Source organism: Ictalurus punctatus, chromosome 8, assembly GCF_001660625.3.
Source record: "Ictalurus punctatus breed USDA103 chromosome 8, Coco_2.0, whole genome shotgun sequence".
NCBI classification, from domain to species: domain Eukaryota; kingdom Metazoa; phylum Chordata; class Actinopteri; order Siluriformes; family Ictaluridae; genus Ictalurus; species Ictalurus punctatus.
The window spans coordinates 4,887,050-4,914,063 of NC_030423.2; the positions used below are offsets into that span (position 1 = coordinate 4,887,050).

Sequence of the window (27,014 nt, forward strand, 5' to 3'; positions counted from 1 at the left end):
AATGCTCCCTAAACACCAACCCTGCTTCTGTCTGTGTTCTGCTTGCCACTGCTGTGAGTCACTACACTGGTGGAAAATGAAGGCATGAGCACAGTCCCAGACCTCAACCTCACTGTGGACCCACCTGCTTGAGACCAACTTGGACAAGCAGAGGGTCACCCAGGAACTGGCTATAAGCAGCCACAGAGGAACTGCTCCTCCACTACAACCTGAACATGGCCGCAGCCACCTCTCTCCCCAACAGTTGTTGGGACACCCAATGCCTTCTGACCAAGCTCTGCTTCCACCTCCATTATCAATCTGTAACAAATAACTGTGCAAAAAATTAAACGTTACTAATATTACTGTATGTTTAAGCTTGTTGTCAAAAATTTTTTTCCGGCTAGAAAATAAGTCTCAGAGTGTGAATGAACTGTTGTTTTGTTTTTTTGGTATTTTTATGTTTATCTTGTCTAAGCCATGTGTATAAGGTCTGTTAGAATTTAAATGGCATTTTAAGTATCTGGAAGATTAAAAAAAAAAAACTAAAAAACTAAAATATGTTTAAAAAGTAGCATGCATTAAGCCACATCTGCCTTGGATAAGCAGGGGTTTAAGATGCAGAGTTGGACTAGTGTTGGACTAGTCTAACTCTAACAGAGTCTGTGCCATATTTGGACCAGACATGAAAATGTGTCATGGATATGTGTCTGATCTAAAATGAATATAATAAAATCAAAGGCTGGACTGGGCCAGATCTGACCTAAATTCAGATCAGATGTACAGAACATATCTGCAGGGGTTTTTTTGGCCAAAAAAAATCTGTTTGCCAAATTTATTACAGATCTTGGGAAATTTTTAAGCCAGATCAGGGCCAGAGTAGTTTTGCTATCAGGGTAGCTAAAAGCTGTCCATACTAGCTCTAAGCCCCAAGCCCCCACTATCACCCTTACACTAGATGGCGCACACAATCCAGTCATGCTAAATTCAGGGACCAGTGTCACCTTGGTCCACCTGTCATTCCTACCCCAGGCTGGTAGGGTGTGTGGGAACATTTTGGTCTCCAGCATGCACGGGTGCCCAACTCATATTTCCTGATAAGGGATGGCCTGCTGTACCATCACACTGAGCATCGTGGGCAAGCATGCAACCTCCAGGTGGTTCCTAGTCCAATATAAATCTGCTGATGCCCTAGCCCAATCTTACCCACAAGCCGGCCATCTGGGGGCCTACAACACCCATGGAAACAGAACCTTTTCCACTGGTCAGGCATGAACACAGAAGTACAGAACATCTGCCAGCAGTGCCCTCAATGCCAGTACACCTCCCCCAAGAAGTCTGCAACTGCCCTGCCCATTCCACTACCCATTATTGGCATGCCCTTCAAAAGGGTGGCCAGGGACCCTGTAGGGCCACTCCCAAAATCTGCCTGGGGACATGAGTATATACTAGTGACTGAACTATGCCACCCAGTACCATAAGGCAGCCCCACTGCGGAAGGCCACCCACCATAACATCACCAGGGAACTGGTCTTCAGCCGAGTAGGGAACCCCAAGGACCTCTTAACTGGCAAAAGTACGCCCCTTGTTTCCAAGTAATTGTCTGGTCTCTGTCAGTTGTTGAAGGTTAAGCCAATCAGGACGTCTATCTAGCATCCACAAACAGATGGTCTGGTCAACAGGTTCAACCAAACACTGAAGAGAATGCAGGTAGTAGACAAGGAAGAGAGAAACTTGTGTCCCGTTTGCACTCTGCAAAACCCCACAGGCAATCACAGGCCTCACCCTGTTCAAGCTCCGCTTTTCGAGGAGACCCCAAGAACTACTAGATGTGGTCAAGGAAGCCTGGGAGGAGCAGCCATCCACATTCCACCCATAACTGTGTCCAAAGTATGCAAACTAAGTCTCCAAAGAATGATCAGATAGAATGGGTAGCTACCATCTTGAAGCAACATGGAGGAAGCAAAAGCAGAACAGAAACAGAGTTCCAGCCAAGTGACTGTGTGCTTTTCCTGCTGTCAAGTGCGAATTGTAAGTTCTTGGCCCACTGGCAGGGCCCGTACATGATCCTCAAACTGGTGGGCCCAGTGATCTATTGCCTACAGCAGCCAGGTGAGAGAAAAGATGCTTAACTGCATCATATCAATCTAATAAAGAAATTGACTAAACCTGCTCCTGTCTCGTCAGCTTAGTCCAAAACTGTGAATACCTCACCCCCTCGCAGCAGCAACAGCTGGGGGAATTGGTCAATCAGTTCTTGGTTGTTTTTCATCAGAGTCAGGGCTGACACATTTGGTGCAACATGACATTGAGACCCCACCCCACCCATCGAGTGGTGGTGTGACAGTGATGCTACCAAGTCCCAGGAGCCCACCGGCAGGCTTTTGAAGAGGAAGGTGCCAAGATGCTACATGACCGCACTATTGAAGACTCTACCAACCCCTACTCCAGCCACATTGTGGTTGAACTGAAACCTGATGGAAGCCTCAGGGTTTGTAATGACTTCTGGAGACTAAATCAGGTGTGAGAGTTTGACAGCTATTCAAAGACTTCATGGGGTTGGCAGGGTATTACAAAAACCATTTCCCCTTCTCACAAGCTTGCTGGTGCAAAGGAACCCAGACTTCCCTTTACCTTGCACATGGATGCTTCAGAGACTGGTCTGGGCATCATACTTGAAAATGACACCATATTGAAATCTGTTGAATTTTTTTTTTTTGCTCTTATCTGAGGTTATTTGTTTATACAAGTTGTTAAGGACCACAATTATTTAGGCCCTGATAATTAAAAACATAGACTTGAAGGAGGGTGTACTTTCGTCCCCCCCCATGACTCTAAAGGTGTAAGAAAGCTGCTGAATACAAAACTGTATACAGGGCATCAGGTATCAGCACTTCAAATGTAATATGTAATACTTTTTAATACCATATTCAAGACATTTCCAAAAAAAAATGTAAGACCTGCACGTCACTTCAATTACACGATACATCAGCTATAATGGATTCTGTTCATGCATATACATCCATTTATGGGTTTAACTATAGCAGAGTAAACTCTTCTCATATTTTTTTTAAATTAAAAAAAAAAAAAATTTACAATCTGTAAATCTTTCAGCGGGGTACTGGCCCTTTAATTCAGCGCAAGAAGTGTGGCAATAAATAAATAAATAAATAGATAGATAAATAAATAAATAAATGCTCAACGCCGAAACTCCCGCTTCACTGCTGCTCACTTCAGGTGTAAAATTTTAGCAGTGCAGAGTTTACAAACTGCAGTTTTGTCATCATCTTTACACACAGCACGAAATCAATGTGTTTTCCCAACTTCTTTTGATTGACAGGATATAATCGGCCCTGATCATCGGATGTTTTTAAACTATCGGCCGATGGCGTGAAAAATAGCCTTTAATGAGCCGATAATCTGTATCTCATACATCGGTGCATCTCGAGGAAAAATAAAATATAATATATATATATATATATATATATATATATATATATATATATATATATATATATATATATATATATATATGTATGTGTGTGTGTGTGTGTGTGTGTGTGTGTGTGTGTGTGTGTGTGTATATATATATATATATATATATATATATATATATATATATATATATATATATATATATATACACACACACACAAAAAAAAAAAAAAAACAACAACCGTACAATTTATTAGAACATTTTGAAAAATCTCATTAAAAAGCTCATTCAAATTAACTGAATTCGAAAATCGGCAAGCAATAATTCCAAATTGATTTATGAGTGAGATTTGTTAGTCCAGCTTGCCAATAGTAGCCAAGATTAGGTGATTCCTCATCTTACACTTCCTATTCAGTTTGTTTTTAATGGGTAGCACAGTTGACAACACTGAGGAGTTGGTGCCTAAAATTTCCACATCAGTTATATGGAACTACTTGATTTTACACACCGGACACGGTGCAAATAACAGTTGTTTGCAAAATATCCAAAGGCAGGATTGGCAGACCAAGGAAACATAAACCACTAAGACAGCAGCCAAAAGAGTAGGCTAAAATCCAGATGACATAAGGAGTGTACATGAACAGCAGCACAGCCAGAAACAGAGCTGAAATAAACAAGTGTTTGAAAAAGCACTACTTATTAGAAAACAAGTAAGCACTTAAAAGACATCTGATACTGTCATAATTTACCGGTCAAGTATATAATATCCATCAAAAGTCAAAAACAAGGGTTTTAAAGTGACTTCTAAAAATAAATGATCCTTATGATTTACTGACACGAAAAATTTTTTCTAACACCGCCATTCATTAGGTGTACACAGAATGTTAAGAGAAGTGCAAAAAAACAAAAAAAAAAACAAAGAACAGCCAATTAGACATGAATAGCTTATTTTAAAAATGTTAAACAAAATGTAAACCAACTCAGCTAATGTATTCAGTATTTAAAAATATCTATACAACAGTTAGTTCCGATCCACTGATTTTGATTGGTCAAGCACTTTTCCAAGAGTGCTATTTACTATAACAGCACTGGGACATTTCACTGTTTGTATCACTCTGCCTGTCTGTGTTTACTACATAAATTCCAATTCTAGCAATAATTCTTACACTGAAGCCATTACTACAATTACTACAGGGTGTGCATTGCATAACAAAACACTATGCCTCTTTGACAACTATTTCATTTGATGGAGCAAAAATAAACAAAATATTTGGTCATATGTCCGAAATGTCAGTTACTTCATATTAGTGTCTTTGTAGTTATAAAAGCAATATCACATTCTCACAATCATGTTCTTGTGCACTGCATATCAGCATGGCTGTGATTACCTGAAGCCTTGTGCGTACAGGTGAAGTCAGGTGAGGTTCAGTATAACAGCATTCTTGCTCATCCAATATTGCTTAATAAAATAACTCACTTACCTGTCAATCACATTTCCGTGTATTGTACTTTTAAAGGGTCATGAAAGTCTACCTCTCTATGTTTTTGAAAAATGCAGCTTAAATGGGCGTGGATGGCTGTGCAAGAAGGGAGGGGGTGTGGGCGTGGCAGGGAAAGGCAGGAGAGGAAGAGGGGGGCGAGATGGATGGATAGTGAGAAAAAGTTTGCAGATGAGACACAGGACTTCTCTCCTCCTGAATCGCCAGGGCTAAATGGAGACAATAGATAGCAGTGTATGTCCTCTGCCCTATGTATTTGAACCATTAGCCCCTAGCGTGACTATGGAGGAAATTATCAAATAAAACCGGAGGCAGCGTCCAAATGGTAGCTAGCTAAAAGGCTCAAGCTTTTCGTGAATAAAAAGGCAAAATGACCTTCCCTTCAATTCAGACTCTCGTTATATAGTTTTGCACGCGACGGCCTGCCGAGCTTTAAGCGGTTTAATTAGCTCAAAAGGCAAGTAAAAGGTCATGGTTAAAATTAGACACATACCTTATTTGAAGGGATAGAAAAGTCCTCTGGACTGAGTACCACATCATTGTGCAGATGCAAACTGCTTTCATGAACAAGTCCAAAGTCCACCTTTCTCCAATTCTCATAGCTCTCCCAAGAAAACACACTCGAACTCTTACAGCACTGAAAAACACCTCTGACCCATTTGAACACCTCTCTTATCTTCTACATCTTTAGGAAAGCACCATGTGCTGTCATGAATAATTAAGAGACAGCATCTTCTCTTAGGATAAGAACACACAGGCTCATGAATTATTATGAGACCCCGACAAGTCATCAAAGCACTATAGTACATTGCCACATCACTGCCTATGACCGAGATCTTAAAGCAGGAAGACAAAAATAGCACACAAAAGCTCAAAATTATCCAGCTTTCTCCTACAATTAAAATTAACAGATGCTAAAGTTGTCTTATGATGCACGATAAAAATACCTCTGTTAAAATCTCAGAAAATGTAGTTTAGTGTTTCATGACGCTTTAAGTACTGAATACATTGGCAGAAGAGTATTTTGTTATTTAACCTTTTTTAAATATAGTATCCATGTTTACATTACAGACATAATTGTTTACATTTTCCTGAGAAGTGCACTTCATTCAAATTTGTCTGAAAAGGGATTGTGGCCTAAGGTGTCTGTTATTCTTTTTCTTTAAGGGTATATTTCCTTTTAGAGCAATATTGTCATGAGTAGGGAAATTAATTTGCTTTGTCTGTTCAGTAACACAGTAGTCACAATAACACAAAAAACAACATTAAAAAATAAACCCTGTGGATCATGATCCAGCCTGAAAAACTGTACAAAGATTTCTGCCAAATTGCCCACCCCACTACACTGTATATGCACTGAACTACTGTGATCAAAACAGAAGAGGTGACGGGCAGTTGTCCTCACCTGACCTCCAGCTGTCCTCCACCACATGTTGTATTAGTCCTCCTAAGAAAGGAACCCTTACAAGTTCTAGCTGCTCCAAGTTGCGTGCAGAGGCCAACCCTGTCACCAGTGGGACATACTTCAAGGAGTTGGTGGGACCAGCACAGTTCCTCATGACAAATGTACGCAGATTCACACACAAAAAATCCTTGAATGGCTGAGGTTTTGTAAGACGAACCCACTTCAGATACAAGTGTCTGAGCATGGACACACAAGGAATTTCTGGGACATTGACACCTGAGGAATTAAATTATTTTAGGCATTTATAGAACCACATATTTAAGTTTACTCAATGCTTCTAAACCATTCAAATTTTACATTGTAAACAGTTTGTAACAGTTTTAACCCTACCAACAAGATGAAGGGTCTGAATTTTAGCTGCAGCTGGAATTGTAAGTTTGTTTTCTGGGGGAATAGGAAATGCTCCATTGCGGTTCCTGAACTTTCCAAGGATGTGAACCTGAGGCATGTAGTTCCATATTGCTTCCACCAGCTCCAAATGAGATGTCTCCACGCCCTTTAAAATAAAAACTTAACTTGAGCAAACAAAAGAAAGGCATGGGGGAAGAAAAACAAAAAACAAAACAACTGATCATTTTCATTTACTTGCATATCCTACACTCACCAAAAGACTGGGACATGCCTGGAGAGCCTCCAAAACACCAGGAATACTGAAAGCTTCATATCCCCTGACCCTCCTACGCTCTAAATAACGTGGGTGCAAACCATACAACTGCTCCAAATCAGGCATCTTCTTCAGCAGTGTGAGGAAATTTGTGTCTGTAAATCCTATGTGAAATGCACATACCAGAAAATATTTTAAAACTGTATTTTTGGGGCTTCTCAATATGCCATTATGAAGAAACCATCTGAAAAAATATAATGTCAAACTTGCACAAAAATGGGCACAAAAATATGCTTATAAAGGCAACCCGACTGGACCAAAGACTAGGCCTGTCATGATAACCACTTTAGTTGGAAAATATATTGTCCGAGATATAACTGGGATAAAAACAGACATTCTTTGAGTTATGGAAAATACTAGTGAAGACCCGATTTTTCAAATCAACAGTCCACATGATGCAAAGAATAAATACAAACCCAACAGCACCGTGTTATAACGTCTACTGCAAAGAACAAATCTGGCTATTAACACAGTGCATATATTTTTTAATGGGTCATATGATGCTTTTTAATGTTTTCCTTTAGTGTGTAATGTATCTATAATGTAATAATAATGTAATGTGTAATGTATTCGTGCATGTATAAGATCTGCAAAGTTACAAAGCTCATAGTCTCCCACAAAGGGATTTATTATATCTAAGAGAACACTGCTCCAGACCTGCCTAAAACACCTCGAAATTACTTCCGTAAACGTCTATATCGCTATTTGAAATATTAGCATAATCCCACCCAAAGGCAGGCGCAAAGAAAGAAGGCGAGGCTTCAGTGAATTGTGCCGGCGCCATGTTGTGGAGAAGCTGTGTTTCAATGCGAAAGCAAAACCCCTTTGTTTGGCCTTCCGAAAACAGACGAACTTAGGAATCAGTTGTTAACATTTATTCATAACTCTTTTCCTGAGCAGTACAACCCAAAAGTTTGCTTGTACACAGTGCATTTTACGGAGGACAACTTCCTGAACCTGGGAGAGGACACCACAGGTTATACATGAAGGCTACTCCTGAAAAATTGGCAATTCCCACTTTGCTCAGACAATCCTGCACTCCAGAATCAGAACCTGTAATTATATTCAATTATTTTATGAAGTATCTGTTATTGACTGTTCAAATGCGGAGTTTTGTGATGTGGCTCAGGGCTCAGTTGTAGATCTCTGTGAACATGCCAGCTAAAGTTATTCTGTTGTAGTTTTGATATTCAGCTTCAGGATTTTTTACCTATAAATGTGTTACCTATAACACACATTCCCACGGCACAGTTACCCATCTGTATTTTGTGTCTTTTTGTTTGTCGATTTCATAATCCAAATTAAACCGTTATAACATTGTATCTGAAACGTAACGGAGTTACAAAATAAAAACTTACCACTGTGAAATGTTCTGCTCAACTCGTGCTTGCAAAGTTGGTTCCGATTTATCTGTTTGATCATCTACATTTTCTGAATCTGACTCAGGCTCAAACTGATACAGTAAAGCCGACGACTTGAGGTTTTTGGCCAATCAAAACGTAGTGGGTCAGCTGGCCAATCAGAACACTCTGGGCTTTTCGGAAGGAGGGGTTTGGAGAAACCGGAACGCAATCAGAGCGTTTCAGGCAGCAGAATGCGTTTAAATCTACAGTATTTGAAAAACAATGTGTTTTTTGACCATTAAAACATGTTAATCTATTCTATTACACCCAATAAACAAAATAATGAACTTTAAAAAAAAATTATTTATTTATTTATTTATTTTTTTAAATCATCATATGACCCCCTTTAAACTAAAGTGCGTAAAATTATCAAATCTGGCCTGTTCCAGTGTTAATTTTCAGTTTTTAGTCATAATTTTTGTCTTCTGATGAAAATATGCTTTAAATTTGGTAAATATTTCATCGTGTCATTTATTAATTTTAGTCAATTGTACTCTGACTAAAATGGCATTGAATATTAAAATCAACAGCATTTTATATTTCTATATTAACTTAAACATACATCAACAAATACATGTGAAAACCGCCCTAGTTGTGAAAACCTGATCACCTGAATTAATATTACAATAAGTACACTACTGCAATACAACGCTGAATTCTTTATGCTTTAGTTATTCATTGTCCGCGTTTTAGTGCATTGTTACAGAAAGAGCATATTCACGACGTGACTTACCATTCTACCTAGCGTGTTAAGTTCAAGTTCACTTGTGCTTTTGCAGTTTTGGGATTCAAATGTGCATTTTTATCTTAAATTTGAGGAATATTTGAAGTTCAAATTTTAATTCGACAACCCTAGAGCAGATGAAAGGACAAAATCAGCGAATAGCTAAAATGTTGCTGGCATACATTCTTATGTAAATAAAACATGCACATAAACATAACGGGCAATATCGAGGTCAGAAAAATGATCAAGGTCATGTCCATATATCGTAAAATAAGTCAATAATGTAATTATCATGACAGGCCTAACACAAAACATCTATAAACCTGAACACGTGCTCTCAATTTAGTCATTGTTAATTCCTGTCTACTCAGTTACCAGCCTGGAAGGGCAAATTGCACATTCCCCCACCAAGATGAACCAAGCCAGCTACTTTACCATAACTGCTGCCCTTGCAATGTCTCAAGGCAGCTGAACATGCTGCGAAATTCCCACATACACATAGAATAGTTAATAGACCCCTACAATTGGCAGGGTTCCGAACACCACAGAAGAGCAGGGCCAATTACAGTATACGCTCTTGGATTTTTGACCATGGATTGCAACGGCATCATTGGATGACAATGAGATTCAAATTTGTGACCCAACAATAGCATCCACTGGGAGCCATGCATGAAACACACATGAAACCATGTTCATTAGATGATCAACAATGACCATAAGAAAACAAATACGCTTATAAGCAAACCCACCTTGCATAAGAAGTTCTACTAACCTGAAGGCATGTACTCCCACCACCGGCTGGCACACAGGTCCACCATTTTCACCACCCGCAAATACAGACTTACTGCCTCTTGTAGCTTTCGTGATAGACATTCCATGCACATAATGTCTGGCATAGGCAGATAGCTTAAGAGAGCAGAAAATTTAGATAGCAGGCTGGAATCCATAAATATGATCAGTTAGTATATGTATAATTTTTTCACAATCCGTTTCAAACAAGCTATAAGCTTGCACTGAGTTTTTGATGGGGAAATAATAAGAATTTAAAAAAAACAGTTCCACAAAACCATATACAATTGAAATTAGCAAGTCCTTTTTCAAGTTAGTTTGAATGAAACAATATGGACCCAACTTATATTTTCATTTGCTCCAAGCTCTGTGATGGATGGTGTAAACATTCTTTTCTCAAGCTCACTACTGTAATTCTTTACAATCAGAAAGATACTGTACTGTAGATGATTAGAGTGAATAATTGGTGTAATATGTATACATTACTAACCGGAATATATGGCAGAGCACCTCATGTGAAAGCTCATTTATGTAATCTTTTGATTCCACTTTTTGCAAAGAAGTACAATTTGTTCCTCCAACCACACTTGTCTTAGTGGATTTTCGCCTAGGGCCCATCATGTCCTGGAGAGTGGTGCAGTCAGTCAAGAACGGCAAGCTACTCAATTCATCAAAGGCAGGCCTCTTTAGGTATCCACATCTGCTATGGTTTCTCTGAAAAAATGAGAGAGAAAAGAAAATATATATAAACCAACAAAATATATAAAAATCATTTTAAAGGAACAATTAACAGACACAGCTCATGTTTGATAAAAACACAACATTTGAAAGAATAAATTGTAAAAGGAATAAAACAGCAGAGAGTAGTGCTGTGGAACGTAAGTTCTCTGTGATCTCATCACTACGTCAGATAACAGTTTGTGTATTTGTTTGCATTCGTAAGCTATACTATTTTACAAAAATCAAGCACAGTGACCTGTAACTAGTAAATAAAACTAGTAACAGAAGAGGAAGTTTAGAGTAAATAATTCCAGTTAATGTTCACATAACATCAGAATGGGGAAAAAGTCTGACTCATTGATCGGTCTCTTTGACTGAGGTAGGGCTGTTGGTGCCATATGGACTAGTCTGAGCATTGCATAATACTGCTGATCTTCTGGAACTGTCTCACACACTCTATACAGTTTGCATGGTGTAAAAACATCCAGTGAGCAGCAGTTAACTGTGGTGAGTAGAAAATCATCTGCAAATGCACAATAGGTTGAAGCTTTACGTGGATCTGGAACCACACCTGGTTCCACTCCTGTCTAGGGATGTGCATCGTTAAGGTTTTAACTGCATTACTACTCTTACCGATACTGCTTATCGATCCTGTACTTAACAGTATTCTTATCTGTATTTTGTGTTGTGATTTTTTTATTATTTTTTTTTTAGAAAGAAACAAATTGAGAACAGAATTAACATTGCTTTATTTTATTATTTTTTTAAAGAAGAATTTATTATTATACATCTATTTGTAAATGCACCAGTGTGAAGGCATTTTTTAGTGTTTAAGACTTACAGTATCTCACAAAAGTGAGTACACCCCTCACATTTTTGTAAATATTTGATTAGATCTTTTCATGTGACAACACTGAAGAAATGACACTTTGCTACAATGTAAAGTAGTGAGTGTACAGCTTGTGCAACAGTGTAAATTGTAAAAAAATAACTCAACACACAGCCATTAATGTCTAAACCGCTGGCAACGAAAGTGAGTGCACCCCTAAATGAAAATGTCCAAATTGGGCCCAGTTACCCATTTTCCCTCCCCGGTGTCACTACTTTACATTGTAGCAAAGTGTCATTTCTTCTGTGTTGTCACATGAAAAGATATAATCAAATATTTACAAAAATGTGAGGGGTGTACTCACACTTGTGAGATATGTATATACTGCAGAAAAAAATATTGCAGATTTATATGTAGGCTATTTGTAAAGTAACTGAAAGTAATGTGCATTTAATAGCCTAAATGTTTACATACCAATTTATTTCTTTATTTGGGATTTTAAATTTGATGAATGCATGATGTCCTTTCACTCAAATGAAATAAACATCATAAGGTATGCAAACCAGTTGTGGTTTTTTTAATGGCGTGATCAATGTTGATTCAACAGGCCTTTAATGAGCAAAAAGCCGTTGGATCAATGTCGGAGATGAACATAGTTTCCGTGCCACGAGAGACCTCGATTATGCGATGATTATGTGTCATTGTTATTTGGGGAAGGCTGCCCCATCAACTCTAGTGAAGTGTAACAACACTTTTGAACGTTTGTTTCTCTCCACCATCGTCACCATGTATTAAGCAGGAGCTTTCATGTTGTGTGCGCACTCACTGTTGCCCGTGACAGACAGCCTCCATGCACGAGATCTCACTTCTGGATTGCGAAAAACGAAAATGCAGATCAATGTCTTAAAATTATCGCAAATTAGAAACGGTTGGCGAGATAAAATGTGCAACCAAACGTTAATTTAGCAATAATAAATAGGAAATATATATTTTCTTCATTCCTCCAGTACCGAAAGGAGAACCGATAATCTCTGATGCTATCGATACTACGGTCTTTCATAATTTATCACCGGGGCCAGTTTAATACTGGGTTTCGGTACCCATCCCTAATTCATGTCGGCCAAGAACAGGAATCTGAGGCCACAGTGGCCAACAGCTCAGGAAAATGGGCATTTAAAGATCGGAAATACAGTATATATCCCCTCCCCTTCAATTGTCCCATTTCTGTGAATCTGTACCCACTCAGGGTATCTGCACATCAAATTTAATACTTTTTAATACCATATTCAAGACATTAACAAAACATTTTAAGACCTGCATGTCACTTCAAACATGCTACACGACACATCAGCTATAAAGGATTGTGTTCATGCATATACATCCATTTCTGGGTTTAGGTAAGTGATAAATTTACAGGATAAACATCTATATAGGTATATGAAAGAGGTGCATAAAAATATATAGAGTGATTGATTACAGCAGTCAGAAGAGAAAAAGATGTCAAATTTACCATCACTCCCTCAGCAGCTCTATTAGAAACCCCCTCGCAGGAATGTTTACTAGTTTTGTTGTAATGTAATGCCAGGGTAATGTAATGAGTAGTGTTATAAATGTACATACATTTTTGTAAAGAAGAATATGTATAAATATCTTAAAAAACCTTTGTTATTTTGTAATATTACTGTTGCACTGTATAATACTTAATAATAAAATTTTATTTGGGGTACAAATAGTAATATAACAATAGTAATATATTTCTGACTTGGTTCACTTTTATGTGTTAAACCTTGTGGCTTTTATTTTGGCGGAAAACCGCAGGACATCCTTTTTGTCGAATTTAAGATAAAAATGCACATTTGAATGCAAAAACTGTGCATTTGAATTTAAGATGTGTAGCAAGCACAAGCACCAATTAAAACATAAAAACATACTGTTTAATAAATAAAAAAACACAAGATATTAACAATACACTAAATGTTTTTTGAAGAAAAATCTAAAAAGAATAATTCTCATGTTTCAAATAAACCATTAATGTCAAAGATTGAGCCTCCTAAACCGTGTGAGCTGAAGCTGAACAGTGAATGAACACTGCTAAACTGAAGCACAGGTTAATTAACCTCACCCAAAATGCATCCTATACATAAGGTTAATCAGAAATATAAACAACATAAATGTAATATTAGAACTTGCTTCTGAACAAAATGATGTGAATGCACAAGTGAACTTCAACTTAATTAAGGCAATAGGTAGAATGGAGTCCCGTTATGAATACGCTCTTTCCGTAACAATGCACTAAAAACACAGAAAATGAATAACTAAAGCATAAAGAACTCACAATATTGTATTACAATAGCGTACTCATTGTAATATTTCAGGAGAGCAGGTTTTCACAAGGGCAGTTTTCACATGTTTTAAGATGCTTAGGTTAATCTATAAAATATGTGAATATTTGGTTTATTTTCTGCATTTTCTCATCAACTAAAATGCCACTGACTAATATACGATGCCATACTAGTCAGAATAAAGTTGACTAAAATGAATAAATCTGACATGACGACAAAATAGACTAAATTTAAAGGATATTTTCGTTAAAAGACAAAAAGTATGCTATTATATTACAATTATATCAGTGGCATAAAATGTTCTTAAAATGACAATAATATCATTTATCACAATTTCTAGGACAATATATGGTCCAAATAAAATTAGTTATCGTTATGGGCCTAGACGTCCCTCCAAAATTTACAAAAGGACAAGACAAAAAGCTTACCAAAAGTCTGCCAAGAGACCAACTGCAACATCAAAGGAGCTGCGGGAATATCTGACAAGTACTGATTACTCTCTGCATGTGATCTCTTGTATTCTTCACATGTCTGGGCTATGGGGTAGGGTGGCTAGATGGAAGCCCTTTCTCACAAAAAATATCCAAGCCCAACTAAAATCACCCCAAACTATGTGGCAAAACCTGTAATGGTCTGATGAGACCAATTCATAACATGTATGAAAACTGCATAATACCAAAAAGGTATTTTTGGCACAAAAAAAGCACATCAACAAACAAACGCTATATCTGGTGAAGCATGATGGTGACAGCATCATGCTTTAGGGCTGCTTTTCTTCAGCCAGAACTGGGACTTTTATCAATGTGGAGGAAATCACGAAAAGCTAAAAATACCAGCCGATTTTAGTACAAAACATTCAGATGTCTGCTCGTAAGCTAAAGACGAAAAGGACAGTCTCCTGTCCTTTCAGTACAACAGTGATGCAAGGCGCACATCCACTCAAGGAAAGGCTTAAACAAAAGTTAAATAATGTTTTTGAATGACCTAGCCAGAGCTCAGACCTGAATCAAACTAAAAATCTGAGGGTTGGCCTGAAGCGGGCTGTACACAGGAGATGCCCTCACAATTTGACATATCCAGAATGTTGTTGCAAGAAAGCCTGGGAAAATATTGACAAGTCAAGATGTGCCATGCTGACAGAGTCTTACCAAAAAAAAACTGACTGGTGTAATAAAATCAAAAGGTGCTTCAAAAACGTATTTGTTTAGGGGTGTTCACACTTCTGCAACGGGGTTATTGTAAATTTTTAATTTGTATTCCCTAAAAAGCTTCTGATTGTTTTTCACTTTTTGTATCCGATGGCAACTGGATGGAGTCTATCATGGTCACAGGTTGGTTTCGGCTTAAGAGTTTCTTAGGTTAAAGTTACCAGTAATACTGAACAAAAGAAAAAAGCAAAAGGTTTGAAAAACAGAAGATGAAACAGACAGGACTAACTCATGAATATTCCTCATTGCAAGCCAGCGGGTTCACTGTGCTGTGAGGCAGGATGAGGGAGAAGCATGTTGATACAGACCAAGTTAAGTTTAGTTTTCTCTTTAGGAGACAGTCAGTGTGAGTTAGGATGATCCTGAAGCAAGTCAGTGTAGCACTGTCATGGACATGGGGAGTAAGCCATACCAGCCCGATCCAAAATTCATTGAAGTACAGCAACTCCAGTATCAGGCAAACTGGTACAGTCAATATTCATAGCTTCACTTCAGTCCAACACTGAAAAAGGTTATTTGTTAGCAAAGCTGCAGATACCCTAAGAGGAATGCCAAATGAGGTAAGAGGCTTATTCGAAGAGGTTGAGAAGCTTGTTAGGTTGTTGTTAGTCGTCCCTGTGGCCTCAGCTGAAGCAGAACGAAGCTTTAGTGCACTCAAGACTGAAAATCTTGGCTGAGATCTACCATGTCTCAGCAGCGCATTAATAATGTAGCCGTATGTCATGTACATCAAGAGGCCCTTGACCAAGTAGATCTTAAAGATATTTGCCAACAGTTTGTATCCGTCAATGATTGACGTAGGCATCTCTTTGGATTGTTTAAATAGACACCAAGGACCATCATGAAGAATGTTGATGTTGGATGCAAAACATTTTTTGTTTTTTTCCCCTCTTTTCCATTAACAAGTAATTCCATAGTTTACTTTCTTTTAGTCTTTGATCTGTTGCTTTGTATAATTTGTATTTAAATGTAAATACAGATCTTAATGTAAATATAGATGTTATATTTTAATAAACCAGTTGGTTGTCAACATTAAACAGTCCTTTTTTGGGTGTCCCTACCAATATTGAGACCAAACCTACGCCCATGCTTTTGTCCTTGCTCATCTGAGTGGAGCCAGCATTAAGAAGGCCAGGTGGTTGATCTGAAGAGATAGCACATATTCCCAGCAGATGATCAGAGAAAGTCCAGAATGGTGTCTGCAGAGTCTGTAACCCTTTTCTGTGAGTGAATCTGCAATTTATTGTTTGAATGTCTGAAGGGATGTGTTTGGATTTCCCTCTGTATAATGTGGCTCAAGCTGTTTATGACTTTATTGGCTGCCTGGCTGTCCTTAAGGTCCTACATGTGTCATACAGGGTTAAGTGTTTGACTAGCCCAGGTGAGAATTGGGAGGTAGCAGGTTGTTGAGTAATCTGCCTCAGGGAAGAAACTGTTGGAGTCTGCTGGTGGTGGCACAGATAGTCCTGTACCTTCTGCCAGCCGGCAGGAAGGTGAAGAGTCCATGAGAGGGGTTGTCTGCAATACTGATGGCTTTGCGGGTGCCATAGTTATTGAATGAAGTAACAGACAAATGCTATGAGGTAGGGATGTTTGGAAGATCAGGCCTGATAATCAGCTGAGCTGCCCTCACCACATGGTATAGATCTTTTCGCTCAGCAACTGTGTAGCTGGCATATTGCACGGTCATGAAGTGGAAGAGAATGCTCTAGATGGTTGTAATCAAATTTGAACTTATAATACTGATAAGAAGCACAGTGTCTACCTCCTTTATGTTTCTCAAAGTGTGTTGAATGTGCTGTTAGTAAAAAATGTACAACAATAAGGATAAACAATTAAAAAGATCTTTTGATCGACTTAACCATAGTGATAAAGATCACCTCACCTTACTGAAAGACCTGTAAGCCTTAACACATAGTAATTGCCCTCTCCAACTTTAGTAACACGCTGTTAGAAAAACATGAAATACCTTCATTACTTTAAACATCCTTAATTTTTAAATACATATTATAACCCACGGAGGCTGCCATTACGTGACATGTGAAATGCACTTTGAGTCGAGGACGTAAAATGGCTGCACTTGAGCACTCAAAAGAATTAGCTACTAGCCCCTGCAGCAGGAAAAGAATGCCACACTGTCAGGATGTTATGGATCAGTGGATTACTATGAGGCTTCATATGAGGTGAGTTGCCTTGTATGTTGGTGGTCTGACAGAGACATGGATTGTAGCTGCTGCCGTGATTCTCTCTCAAAACGGTTTATATCAACCGGTTATATTTATATCAAACGGTTTATATCACAAGAATTTTAGCTTTCCAAAGACACGAGTACCTTTGTACAAACAGAAGCTGTGTAGATAGCATAGATTTGCTCATAACATTGCGCTGGCGGGCCGTCGGAATATTAACAGCATGAAGTATACGATGGTGAGATGGCTGATAATCTCAAATTATTGATATCAGAATGCGTTTAGTCATAAAACGATAGTTTAATCCATATGCTTACCTTGAACAACAAATGCTCTCGGGCGGCATAGATTTGCATTTTTCTGCACAGACACCATTAATTTTGCCCCACTCTCGCCTCCTCACCTCTCTGATAGTCTTCATTTTGCTGTACATTTTGAGTAATGTCTTCTATATTAGCCTCCTCGCTTATGTTACGCTCGGGTTCAAATTGAAAAGGCTGAAGACATGTTTATATCGCTGTAGGGTTGCTGGAGAATCAAGATTGTCGCAACCATTTGACAACACTACCCAGAATGCATTGCAGCATAAACAGCAAGGGCAGCCTACAAGTGAAAGGTTGTGGGTTTTTTTTGCTTGCAAGCAATGCGAGTCCTCCCATGTCTGTGCCCTTTTTGCTGTGCCATTTTTCAAATCAGTTTCACCGTGTCACATCACAGGCTGTGCACTGCCATGGACTCCACATAATCTTTTTAACCACCTTTTGGCAGTGTTCACAGGACCTGACCCTGACCCTAACCCTTCATGCTTGTGCATGTTTGGTTGGAAATGGCCACAGGCAAGTGCTGCACTGTCTGCCTGACATTTCTGCTTGGACACCCAGTAATCTCTGTCCCATAAACACTTTGTGTGTCACGGGTTCTGATCTCTTGCTTGAGTGATCTCCCAGTGCAGAAAGTAAGCATTTGTGGTGGCAATGTCCAGAAAGTTAAAAAAAGGAATGCCCAGTACCAATGAAATGTCTTATGTGGTACAATACTGCAGACAAGCCAGCTCCACTAATATCTGTTATATGCAATAACTGCAGAACTGCATGGAACATTTTCCATAGTCCAGTTCTTGTCTCTGGTTTTCACCAGCCTTCAGACAGTATTCCCTGAGAAGGTCCAGTGAATTGTGGAGCATTGTGGACACCTCTCAAGTGCATCCACTTCACAAACAGAAGAGGGATCTCTCTGCTCCATCTGATTGATCCCCAAGGGATTTTTGGTGCAGATCATTCTGACTGGTTTGGGGACAGCCATTCTGGTTGACCCATATGGCTAACAAGCGCTAAAGTGTGCCTGTGAAAGTCTGTGAAAAGCCTGGGATTAGTATAAAAGTTGCCCACATACATGTTGTATCCAGTTCCCAGTAGGGATGTCACGATACCAAAAATCTAGTAGTCGGTGCCGATACCACCAAAAGTACCAATTTTATTGGATACCGGTACTCGATACCAGTCATATAAAATTAAATTAAAAACTCTCCTGGAGAACATCCTCCACTGGCTGATACTGCCAAAAAAAAGAGAGGGGGGGGGGGGTATTTTAGTTATCAAACACTGACAATGAGTGGTGGTTACAGTGGAGGTGCACTCCTAAACACACTCAAACGCACACACACACCTTATACTCTGAATGCAAGAATTAGTTTAAATTCACCGATATGGTGGCAGGCCAAAAAGATTTATTAAAACCATTAACATTTGAATAATTATTAGTGTCATTAGGCTCCATTTAGCTGAATGGAGATGCATGGTGGACCATTAGGAGGTAGTTTATAACACTGCAATGCGTTAGCATCGTTAACAAATAACTGGCTATCACAAACATTACATGGAGAATAACGTTAGCTGGTTTTACGGCTACAATGCCAGCTGCCTCAAACAAACGTAATAAAGGACCATCTTTCAGGTGCTGCACCAAATTCCAGGAGTTTTCTCGCTTTGTTTGAAATGAACAATAGCATCGGTTGCACACCGGCTTCAGAGCATCAACTTTATGTTTGTTGTCATCCGCCTCGAATGCAAAGTATTTCCATATTCCATACCATGTTTCCTACCAACGAGTCAGGACGGATCTAAACTTCTGTAGTGTTTCCCGTGTGCTTGTAGTGGTTCTTCTTCACCACTTGTGGACCGACAAACACTTGCGCGTATTTGTTGCCCCCTTGAGTTCCGGAAGAATTGCATTCTTTGTACTTCATTACCATAGGTACCTACACTATTCCAGAAAAACAAGTACCCTCACATTTTAAGAATGTTGGTACCGACTTGGTACCGAAGTATCGGTTCTCGTGACATCCCTAATTCCCAGGTATGCTTGATTTACAAGAGCCATAACACTGTCATACGATTTCCATTTGCTTCCATTGTTTATTTTATTGGATATTTAGACATTTTAAAAGGTAATAAACCGGTATTAACCGGCTAATGGAAACTTTCATTATATAAACTTACACATAGTCATGTGAAAAAATAAGGACACCAGAGGGAAATTGTTGCCTTTGTTTTTGACATATCTGAACAAGCAAACATTTGATCATCTTTGAAACAGTGTCTATTAGTGAAGTTGATATACTTGAACAAAACTACAAAGAAAAGTAGCTTTTCAAATCATTTATACAACAGAAATATCAATAGATGTAATATCAATCTGTGGAAAAAGTAAGTACACCCTTGGTCAGAAGCAAGTATTGCCCTCTTTAGCAGAAATAACTTCTTGTAAGCATTTCACATAATTGTCCTCCAGTCTCGAGGGAATTTTTGACCACTCTTCCATGCAATATTCTTTCAGCTGCAAGATGTTTGAGGGTTTTCTAGCATGTACTGCCTGTTTCAAATCCCCCACAATATTTCAATGGGATTCAAATCTTGGCTTTGACTAGGCCATTACATAGCACCCAATTTCTTCTTTTTGAGCCATTCCTTGGTGGATTTGCTTGCGTGTTTAGGATCATTATCCTGTTGAACGGTCCATTTCAATTCAGCTTCAACTTTCAGACAGATGGCCCATACATTATCTTTAAGCATTCTTTGATATCATGCAGAATTCATAGTTCAAATCAATGAATGCAAGTTGTCCAGTCTCCAAGGCAGTGAAGCAACCCCAAATCATAACATTTCCACCACCGTGCTTCACAGTTGGTATGAGGTGTTTCTCCTCAAAAGCTGTCTTTGGTCTGCACCAAACATATCTGCTATTACTGTAGCCAAACAATAGATATGCATACAAACATCTTTGATTCATATGTCCACAGCACATTATTCCTAAAGTTCTGGTCTTTGTCTATATGCTCACTCGCAAACTGTTGTCTTGCAAACCTTTTTCCTGGCACGCCTCCCATACAGGTCAAATTTGTGCAGTCTCTCTGATTGTAGAAGCATGCCCCTTGACACCAACAGCTGCAAGACTTGCTAGCAGATCCTGTGATGAAATTTTGGGGTTGTTGAAGACTGTATTTGCTGGGACGGCCAGTCCTGGACAAATTGGCAGTCATTTGGATCTGTGCCATTTGTAGATTATTTTAGTTACAGTAGAATGATGTATTTCAAATAATTTGGAGCTCTTTTTAAATCCCTTGCCAGACTCAGGCATCCACAACCTTTTTATGGCCTTATAGAACTCTTTATATCCTGGCATGACACCACACACCTCAATAACAAAGGGAACACCAGACACAAGATATGAGAGGGTTATAAATAAGACAAGTTCCACCTGCACTCCCTAAGCAGGTTCTTATCACTGGCACCCAATCTTCAACACCTTATGGATGTGAAGGTGTGAAAAATGTAGGGGTGTACTTACTTTTTCCATGTGACTTATCTGGTTTCTGTTCAATTTAATTGTGAAAATGACTACAAAATATAAATTGTGTGTAATTTGATATACTCCATCACCATCGTTTCTACGAGGATGAAATGTTTACTTATCCAAACATGTAAAAAAAAAAAAAAATTCCATGGGGTGTACTTATTCTTATCAGATGACTGTGCATATAAATATGTACACACACTTGAAAGTTTGTGAATCATTTAGAATTTAATATTTCTTCATAAATATGACCCAACATCAGATTTTCACCCAAGTCCTCAAAGTCGATAAAGAGAACCCAGTTAAACAAACGTGACAAAAATATTATACTTTGTAATTCATTTACTGAGAAAAATGAACCAATATTACATATCTATGAGTGGCAGAAGCATATGAACCTTTGCTTTAAGTATCTCATGTGACCCCTAGTGTGGTAATAACTGCAACAAAGCATTTCCTGTAAGTGTTGATCAATCCCTCACATCAGTGTGGAGGAATTCTAGCTCGCTCCTCAGTGCAGAACAGCTTCAACTCGGATATTGGTGGGTTTCCTCAGATAAACTGCTTGCTTCAGGCCCTTCCACAACATTTCTACTGGCCTAAGGCAGGGTGTCCAAACTTATCCGGAAAGGGCCGGTGTGGGTGCAGGTTTTCATTCCATTTTTGTTTCCTTTCTTATGCTGGAATTAGTGCTGGTCAATTTCCATGATTAATGTGGTTAATTCAAAATACTGTTTTAATGCGATTTTCCAAATGTTATGATCCACATTGTACATTTGTTATATATAAAAACACACTGTTTTCTTCTGTTTGTGTGTCTTATAGTAAATAGTTTTAGATCTTCAAACAAAATACAACGTAAAACAAAGGCAACCTGAGTAAACATACAATAAAGGTATGTTGCATTATTTTTTATGGATGCACAAAAAACCCAGAATTAAACTCCAGTCGCAAACTAAATTATAAAAACTCACTTTCACTGAATCTTGTGGTTTCTGTTACTCACTGCCTTTAGACATATTTTATTTGTGTTTGATCATAGTGTTTTAATTAGCATTACAGATCTTACTTGCGCTCCCACTCTGCAACACCGCGGCTACACTGCACGGCCTCATTACTAACACATCACTTCAGTTATAATAAAATACAGAATTTACATTGCAAGCGTGCAAATACAGGATATAATGACAGCAAACTTAAATCAAACTAAACCTTTTAAGCAACTTGCACCAGTTTTCCCTTCCTCTTGCACAGTGGATTTGCACAGCATTTTGGATATAAACATAACTTTGTGCTCGTGCAGCACTGTTTGATCTCCGCGGTGTTTAATATAAAATGCCCCCTGCCTTAGAGGACTTTCTTCCTCAGTCATTTGAGGATTTCGCCTCCGTCTGATGGTGACTGAATTCATGTTGGGAATAAAAGGTAAGGCTGACAAACAGTAAACTGAACAAAGTCATTGTCAGTGACTCTGGGTATTAGGCTAAAGCTAGCGGCGTCAAATTACGTGCGTGTGCCGTTTAGTAAAAATACCACTAGTGTTCTATTTGAGATGATATTACCTTTCTAAAATCCACACACTAAATGGTAGAGTACACAGTGCAAGTGTATAATACTTCATTTGGGACACAACTTTAGTATTTACTCTCCGAAGCGTGTTTTCGGAACAGAAGTAACGTAATGAGTAAACGCACCCCGTACTGCACAGACGAACTCATCGATAAAGAGATTCGTTGACAATTTTCAAAAACAATTTTATCGATTAGTTGTTGCAGCTCTAAACATAACATAAAACAACGTCAATGTTTCGGACTACTGACTCAGTGGGATGGTTGGGCTTGTATAGAGGATGCAAGGCAGTCCAGTCGTTGCTCAGTAGGGCTGAGGAAAAGACACAAACTATCTTCCCCAAGGAGCCTGGCCCGATAATTGTTCTTCAGGTACACAACAGCTGAAAAACCAGCCTCATAGAGACGGTCAATGTGAATGGCACAAGTTTTTTTTCACTGCCTTGCCACTCAATTCTCTGTATTTGGCATACACGGATATTCAAAAATCTGTCAGCGGCTTCTACGTGAACACTCATTCAAAGTAAAATTTTTCCCACAAACCTCCTGCTACTGCTTTGCAACCCCCCAGGTTTACGAACTGCTGGTCTATAAAGTCTTTGTATGCTGTAGCATTAATATTTTCCTTCAGTAGAACTAAGCGGCCTAAGCCAAATCTGTTTCAGGATGACAATGCCCCTGTACACAAAGCAAGGTCCACAAAGACATGGTTTGTCAAAGCTGGAGTGGAAGAAATTGAGTGAAGAAATCTGCATGGGGTCTTGCCCTCAACCCCACTAAACACCTTTGGGGTAAATTGAACACCAACTGTATGCCAGGTCTTCCTGTCCAACATAAATCCCCAAACTCACTAATGCTCATGGATGAATGGGCACAAATCTCCAAAGACACGTTCCACAATCTAGTGAAAAGATTTCTCTGACAAGTGGAGGCTGTTATAACAGCGGGGGGAGAGGGACTAGCTCCCTATTAACACCTATGGTTTTACAAAGGGATGTTCAGGTGTCCACATACCTTGAGCCATATAGTTTATATTACCGCAAAGGACTACAGCTAGAGCCAACATCCTTATTATTTGCAAATTGTTATTTCTTTGGCACCGTCGGAATAGGACTTCAGACTAGTACATCACAATATACTAAAAAACACCTCTTGAATGCCAATTTAGACCAGACAGCAATGTCACAGAGGACAAAAAACGGTCATGTTAATCAAAGCGGACTTAACACGGGAAACTTTCAGCATTCAGAGCATCTATTTAAAATAAAAACAAACATTTTTGTTGTGTACAGCTGTGTATTCACACAATATTTTGTAGTGCATGCCTATAATCTAAACAGCACGTGGGTGATATTTCAGCCTTGTGTAACAGTTCGCTCTCTGGCATCAGTTAAAATCCAAACTTTGTGAACGAGTGAAAATCTCATGAGATGAATGAATATAATGTGATCATTTACAATGATAATACATGTTTGTCATAATCTGGCTGTCATTATGGATGTTTCTACTTCTGTAAGGTATTTTTACTAAACTAGTGGAAGAAAGAACAGAAACGAATGCTCCAATTCACCACATGCACTGAAGCTTTCGGTGTAAAATGGGCTTTGCACTCGTGAAACCTTTACATGACCGGCACCTACAATTCAGTAAACCTGCTGTGTCATTACTCTGCTTTTGCTTACTTGAGGTTTTGTTAAATCGCCTACACCATCACTGTAAAGAGAAACAGTACTGCAATGTTAGTCACTGTACCAGTCTGCAGATGAGACTCTCTGTGTACAGGTCAAACCAGATCCCTATCCTCACCTACAGCCACTAGCTGTGGATACTGAGAGAAAAAATAAAAGAGTATATTTGGTGGAAATGGGGTCTCTCCATAGGGCTGCTGGGCCTACTCTCTGTGAGGTGTATTTTACCTACTTACTGTAAATTAGAGAACTGAGATCTTTATTGTTTTCTATCATTTACTTAACATTTTAGATTACGGACAGGAATGAATAATAAAGTGTGCACGTGAACTTCTCTAGTGTTTGTGTTTGAACTTTTTATGCATTTTAGCTGCATTTTTCTAACTCTTACCGTAAAACACAGTATATACGCGCACTTAATATACGATTGCAGCGAGCAACAGAATTATTACATCCGCTGGGTGGACAGCTACCAACCGACCGAACAAGATTCTTCAAACAGTTAACTTGGCTAATTTCCAAATAATTGCATAACGCAAATCACAAAAAAAATAAATAAACAACCCCAAAACAAAACAGTTACCAAAGAAAGATTCGAACTGCTAACGTTAGTTAGCGAAGACAATAGCGACGAAGACATCAAAGTCAAATTACATGTTGACATGTTAGATACATGCAGCAGTTACAGTTTGCTTTCATGGAGATATCGAAATTCAAAGATGAAAGCTGTGACAACAATGCTACAGAGAGAATTTGGAATATCTCACCTGTTTTCGGGCAGACTCCAAACGCTCCTGGTTGTAAGTTGTTATGGAAACGCGCACCGGCTTGATCAATAATAAAGCATTAATACAGCTCAAATTAGTCAGCAGATTTTTCTTCTTTAGGCAACATTTTGTCTAAAACAAACTGCAGGCTCACTGACAAGCAAAAAGACGAGCAAGCAGCCCCCTTTCGTGATTTTATTGGCGGATTGCAAAGGAACAGAAGTTGATACTGCCATCTACTGTACTGGAGTGTGTACGGTAACGCGGCAACAACAATGCGGAAGAGGTACGGTGGCGTTTTAGGGTCATTGTTGTAAAAATTCAAAATACAATATTTCAAGAATAAAGGCGTAACATATCGAGAATAAAAAGGCATCTATGATATTATGAGGGGAAAAATGCAGTATTTCGAGAATAAAGTCCCTGAAGTCGTAATATTGAGAATAATGTTTAATTTTTTTTAACACAATACTGTGACAAAATGGTAGATAAAGCAATGTATGGCTGTGCATAAAAAAATAAAACTGTGCTTAAGGAAGGACAGCATGGATTTGAAATTGTCTCATATGTTGAAGGAGAAATCACAGAAGAAGGAGAAAATTCTGATGTGCTCATTACAGCAGTTGAGCCACCAATGCATGGCCTCACATAATAAAGTTTTTTTATACCACAGTGCAGGTGAATGCTTGAATCTGATTGGTCAGAAAGTGTCATATAATAGCACAGGTAGTTCTGGCTGTAACATGAACTTTAAAATTTAAAATGAAGTGTTCATTCTGTTATTGTTTCTTTAGTAACAGCAGATGCACAGGGACTTGTATGGCGGACGCCATACAAGTCATAAGACTAATAATATTAGGTGGATTAGATCCTTTTTAGGAAAGCTCAAGCACCCCTAAATTTCTTCTCAGCACCCCTAAAACATTAGTGTCATAGCCTGTGCTCTTTTTTTATATAAGTTATTGTTTACACTTGACATGAATTGGAATAAAATGACTGTGAATGAAACAATTTTATTATAAATTTGATTAAACCAGCAGAAGAAATTAAACATTTTCAGGTATGCGCCTCTCTGCCAGACTCTCTTCTTATTGGTGAATGAAGAGAACCAGAGATACGTAAAACTTGGGGTTAGCTAATGGCAGGGCTGTGCATTAGTACGTCAGTCCCCCTTTCTACCTCACAAAGACTCAAATATGTGTTAATGCAGAAGTATCCAAATTATTAACTGCATCCAGATGGACTCGGTGTGTCCAAAGGTTTTTGTGTAAGACTTCTGTTTGGCAATTTCCAGTTATTTTAGCTGGCTAACTTACATTCATCACAGCATCCATTGACACTGCCATATTGCCATATCCCGGAACAAGCCACCAGAAAACTGTTAGGATTTGTGAATAGAGGATCTCCATATATGGTTTTCAGATTTTAAGTCATTGGAATACGGGCAAATGCTATTCAGGAAGATATATAAATGCACATAAATGGTATTCAGTGAGACAAAGGAATGCACAAATGGTGAGGGGCTTTATCTGTCTGTACCTGAGCACATAGAGAAGAAAGGTGCCAACACAGGAACCAGGAAAGAGAGAGGGTGGGGGGAATGTGCTCACAGAGAAGGGGGAGTGTTCACAGTAAACTTATCACATATAATTAGAGATGCATCGATAGTGACAGAACTATCAGTATCGACCGATCTCAGCTGATACCGATTATTCTGTGATATCGGTCGATACTGATAGTTCTGTCTTTTATACCTTCATTTAAATTAATAATAGCCTAATTAATTCCACAGTTCTTAAAAAAATGCATATAAAAACTTTATTCTCAGCAAACACATTACTCAAATTAACATTAACACATTAACTAAATTCTGAAGATTAAAGTAAGATTTC

The 27,014-nt window shown here is 38.6% G+C and overlaps 1 protein-coding gene across 1 annotated transcript in view; it reads right to left on the reverse strand.

The window, feature by feature from the left end:
* The window catches only part of fbxo38 (F-box protein 38), a 75,277-nt gene extending 49,938 nt beyond the window's left edge, over positions 1 to 25,339 (reverse strand). Inside the window, exons 1-6 of the mRNA XM_017474703.3 lie at positions 25,123 to 25,339; positions 10,450 to 10,673; positions 9,943 to 10,076; positions 6,984 to 7,147; positions 6,710 to 6,875; positions 6,320 to 6,595 (exon numbers count right to left, since the gene is read on the reverse strand). Of these exons, the coding sequence (XP_017330192.1) occupies positions 6,320 to 6,595; positions 6,710 to 6,875; positions 6,984 to 7,147; positions 9,943 to 10,076; positions 10,450 to 10,580 (871 nt within the window). The 5' untranslated portion in view covers positions 10,581 to 10,673; positions 25,123 to 25,339. The remainder of the gene's footprint in view (positions 1 to 6,319; positions 6,596 to 6,709; positions 6,876 to 6,983; positions 7,148 to 9,942; positions 10,077 to 10,449; positions 10,674 to 25,122) is intronic.
* Positions 25,340 to 27,014: the final 1,675 nt, after the last annotated feature.